The sequence below is a fragment of the Canis aureus genome, chromosome 19 (assembly GCF_053574225.1).
Source record: "Canis aureus isolate CA01 chromosome 19, VMU_Caureus_v.1.0, whole genome shotgun sequence".
In the NCBI taxonomy this organism is placed as follows: domain Eukaryota; kingdom Metazoa; phylum Chordata; class Mammalia; order Carnivora; family Canidae; genus Canis; species Canis aureus.
The window spans coordinates 48,561,953-48,566,781 of record NC_135629.1 but is presented as its reverse complement, the minus strand read 5'-3'; the positions used below and the strand labels follow the sequence as shown (position 1 = coordinate 48,566,781).

General features: G+C 40.0%; 1 protein-coding gene across 1 annotated transcript; it reads right to left on the bottom strand.

Moving 5' to 3' along the window:
• Positions 1 to 240: 240 nt before the first annotated feature.
• On the bottom strand, positions 241 to 4,239 carry LOC144289332 (olfactory receptor-like protein OLF4). The gene is made up of 2 exons (XM_077857484.1): positions 3,328 to 4,239; positions 241 to 252 (listed from the first exon to the last, which is right to left on the bottom strand). The coding sequence occupies exons 1-2, from the start codon at positions 4,237 to 4,239 to the stop codon at positions 241 to 243; spliced, it is 924 nt and encodes a 307-aa protein (XP_077713610.1).
• Positions 4,240 to 4,829: the final 590 nt, after the last annotated feature.

Genomic DNA, 4,829 nt, shown 5'->3' with positions numbered 1-4,829 from the left:
AGTTCCTTTCATTCATCAAAGTGTACACTTTACACATGCAGGTTATTGTGTATAATTATTCTCCAGTGATTTATTCAGTGGAAAAAAACCTAATGGTGCATGGCTGCAGGTTGGATCTAAAACATAGGTAGCTAACTATCACTTAAGAGAGGTGGGAGGGGGCACCTCGATGGGTCAGGTAGTTAAATGACTGCCTTTTGCTCAGGTCATGATCTCAGAGTCCTGAGATCGAGTTCTGGATCAGGCTCCCTGCTCAGTGGGGAGTCTGCTTCTCCTTCTTCCCCTCCCCCTGCTCATGCTCTTTCTCTCAAATAAATAAATAATATCTTTAAAAAAAAAGAAGAGTGGGAGACAGCACTTCTAATGGGGAAGAAAGCCAAGCGTTAATATGACTATATGAATAGTGTAATTAAATTTAAGTAATTTACATGGTAAACTAATTTTTATCTATAAATAGATCAACTTACATATAGAAACATAGTAATCTAACCATAAATTGGCTGAAACAGAAGAGCACTATAGCCACATGCAACACCACTATAGCCACACACAATACCATGGATGAGATTTAGAAACACAATGTAGAGATTTTCACCTGACTCCAGATCCATGAGGACTCAGAAGAGATCAGAAATGCTCCCAGCATATAATTCCCTTTGATTGTAATTCCATTAAGATATCCCATTTGACAAGGAAAACCTGTTATAGAACAATAGCTGACTGACATAATAATCAAAGCAAACATGCATGAGGCAATTAGAATATGTGCTGTTTCTTGCTTTGGATATATGATCTGACATTAAGGAGAGACGGCATGATAATTCCATTATTCAAGTTTATTTCTGATGTCTTTACAAACAAGTGACTATATGTGGCCTCCCTTCTGGAGCACTGGGAGAGTTTGAAGGACATGCACATTTGTGCAGAAGAACTGGTGACCCTGAACCACATGACCAGCAGGACATCCAGCTCTCCTGTGAAGCATCCTCTGGTCATGCAGGGAGAAGGGATTTCAGAGAAGGAAGGAGGTATGAAATGGATAATGTTGGTATTGTTCATTGCCATCCCTTAGCATTTGTGACAAATATTAGGAAAGGAGGCTTATTCGTGTGAGAATAGGAAGAGTCAGATTAACAGGTAGCATTGGAAGTTTTCAAGTAGAAACAAGATAATTAGGTAATAAATATATATGACACTATCAACCCTTCACCCAAATGAATAAATCTCTTCAGTTTTTGACACTAATATTCCATGCTTCCACAAATACATGCACAGCATTAAACAGAAATGCTTTGCATAGTAAGATGGGTGTAATGAAATTTTGCTTTCTCATATTTATGGACATCTCTAATGCTAAGAATGCATTAGAACAATGTATTTCTTCAAATTTGTCTTTCCATGTAGATTCCACTGGAAGATATATACTTGCTAATCAGTGTTTGCAGTGACTATGGATGGCTTTCTGGACATTATACTGAATCACAGAATTAAAGCAGGAGACCAGTTAGGAAACACAGTAGCAGGTTTGTAGAGTAAGTGGCTGACATTAAGCTTTTTGATTGTAATGTACATGACTGAAATTATGATTTTGATTTCTGAGGCATCCATTTCAAAGACAGCCATTCAAATTAACATATTGCCAGTTGTATGTATCACATAACTATTATATAAGCTCTGAGGCCACTGCATCAAGGAAGCACCCCTTTAGAAAGCCCTGGTAATCTAGATAACTATCATGAGTGACTCTATTTTTCCCTTTCTGTACCAAATTATATTAGTGTGCTCTTTGTATGGTTTTGTTGTTATTATTTTTAAGCACTGTAGGAAAATATTTTATTACTTTCTCTTTAATTTTTTATTTGAGTATATTGACACACAATATTACATTCGTTTCAGATGTACAACATAGTAATTCAACTCCTCTAAACCTTATGCTGTGTTCACCCCAATTCTAATTGCCCTATGTCCCATTACATCACTAGTACAATATCATTGACTGTATTCCCTAAGCTGTACTTTCCCATTCCTATGACTTAATTCATTCTATAACTCCATTTCCACTCTCCTTTGTCAATTTTGCCCATCCTCCAACTCCACCCATGTTTTAATTCTCCAATAAAAAATGAGCCCACAGACTCCCAGCCACCATACCCATGGACTCTAATGAAGATAGATCCCTCAGTGTCTCTCTCTGTCTCTGTCTCTGTCTCTGTCTCAATGCCTCTCCCCACCCTGCCCTGAGATCTCCCCAAATGGCCTTTGGGCAGCCCATGTATCACCCAGGACCTGTGAATAATAAACCTGGTTTTGTTAGAGTTCTCTGATAGGTGTTGCTGAGGCATGCACTGCAATCCCAATAAGAGGCAAAGGGAAGGTGCAGCCACAGAAGAGGCTCAGAGAAGTCTCTGTGGGAAGGTCCACAAGCACATCGGTACAAGGGAGTGCCCAGGCTTTTCTAGCCTGAGCATCCCTGTCAGTAGCCTGAGTCCTAAACAGAGCAATATTAGAGTCCACATTATCAGGAAGAGGAGTGAAAGTAGTGATGTAAATAGATTGACAGGCTCAAGGTGAAAACTGGGTTTTTGTATTTTTATCTACAATAAAATTATGTAAAAGGCCTAGTGGCTAAGTATAGTTCTTTTTCTTTTTTTTTTCTTTTTTTTTAAGTATAGTTCTTTTTCCATAAGAATAACACAACCCATGATTATTCTTTTTTTTTTTTAACCCATGATTATTCTTTTGGGAAATCTAGTAGGGAAAATTTACTTGGCATGATATAGTTATTTGAAATGAAATTATCTTTAAGAAATCCAACATGGGGCAGCCTGGGTGGCTCAGCAGTATAGTGCTGCTTTTAGCAGGGCATGATCCTGGAGACCCGGGATCAAGTCCCAGGTTGGGCTCCCTGCGTGGAGCCTGCTTCTCCCTCTGCCTCTCTCTCTCTCTCTCTCTCTCTCTCTCTCTGTCTAATAAATATATAAAATCTTTTTAAAAAAGAAATCCAATATGTCCAATGTAAGATACAGAAATTTCTAGGCATTTGTGATCCAAGATTGGGGAAAACACTGGGAATGTCTGAAAATGGACAAAGAGGAAATTGTTTGTATATCAGACAGAGCAGAAGCTTAATAAAGTGAGTTACTTAAATGTATGGATATGTTGAAATCATACAAATGGAAGTTCCAGGAAATAAATATAAGCAGCAGATTCTACTTCCACAGCCTGATCAAATAATAGCAGATCCTGGTTCTGTGACTGTGAGCCCTGCAATCATGGGCACTTCTTCAGACCTGGGACGATTGGCCCTGGTATCACTGGAACCCTAACAATTCTTTTCAGAGCCCTCTTTATGTCTCTGTTCCTCAAGCTGTAGATGAAGGGGTTCAGCATGGGCGTGACCACCGTGTACATCACCGAGGCTATTGCGCTTGCGTGGGAGCTCTGGGGAGCAGCAGAGCTAAGGTACACACCAAGCATTGTACAATAAAATAAACAGACAACTGAGAGGTGAGATGCACAGGTGGAAAATGCTTTATACTTGCCCTGAGCTGATGAGATTCCACGTATGGAGGAAACGATCTTAGAGTAAGAGTAAAGGATCCCAGCAAAAGCACCACCTCCCAGCAGGACAGCTGCAAAATACATCACCAAGTTATTAAGAAATGTATCAGAACAGGCAAGTTGGACCATTTCGTTGAGTTCACAGAAAAAGTGGGGGATATGCAGGTGTGTACAGAAGGAAAGCCGCAACATCATTAGACTTTGTAACAAGGAGTTCAGGATACACATGATCCAGGATGCCATAACCAGCAGTCCACAGAGCAGGGGGTTCATGAAGACCATGTAGTTCAGGGGGTGACAGATGGCCACATACCGGTCATAGGCCATCACACTCAGGAGAAAGACATCCAACACAGCAAAGAGGGTGAAAAAGTACATCTGAGTGATGCAGCCTGCATAGGTGATGACTTTGCTCTGAGTCTGGATGTTCCACAGCATCTTGGGGATGGTGGTGGAGGTGAAACAAATGTCTACAAAGGACAGATTGGCAAGGAAGAAGTACATGGGGGTGTGGAGATGGGAGTCAGAGCTGACGGCCAGGATGAGGAGCAGGTTTCCAAACACAGTGATGAGGTACATGGAGAGGAAAAGCCCGAATATGAGGGGCTGCTGTTCTTGTTCCTCTGAAAATCCCAGAAGAAAAAATTCAGAAATTTGTGTATCATTTCCTGATTCCATGTGGTGGAGGTGACTTCTGGGAAAGAACAAAATAGCTTGACTGATTTTCATACAAACTTGCATTATTCACATATTTGAAATGTTACATTTTATATTTTGCCATCCAGAAATTTATTTTAGTATTCTATGTATGTACATCATCTCCTGTAGGGGATCCCCATGTCATCTTAGTTATTCAATTTTTCTTCCAATACTCTTTCCCTTAATGGTTTATATATTCTACAGTTTTAATGAGATATCCTTCCAATTTTAAAGATTATAAATTGAGTGCTTACCAATTGTTAAGCAAGGAGTCTAGAGTACTAAAGAACAAATGTCTCTAAAATTCAATGATGAAGCAAATAATGAAATTAAATATCACTTCAGTTGGGACACCTGGGTGGCTCAGTTGATTAAGTGTCCGACTCCTGGTTTTGGTTCAGGTCATGCTTCAAGGTTGTGGAAATGAGCTCTGTACCCAGCTATGCTGAGCACACAGTCTGCTTGGGATTTTCTCCCTTTGTTTCACTCCCCTCTGCCTCTCTCTGTGCTCTCTTCTCTCTCTCTCTCTCTCTCTCTCTCTCTCTCTCTCTCAAAAAAATAAAACCTTT

Excerpts from the sequence above, each read along its gene's own strand:
- LOC144289332 (XM_077857484.1), bottom strand. The coding sequence starts at position 4,239 with ATGGAATCAGGAAATGATACACAAATTTCTGAATTTTTTCTTCTGGGA.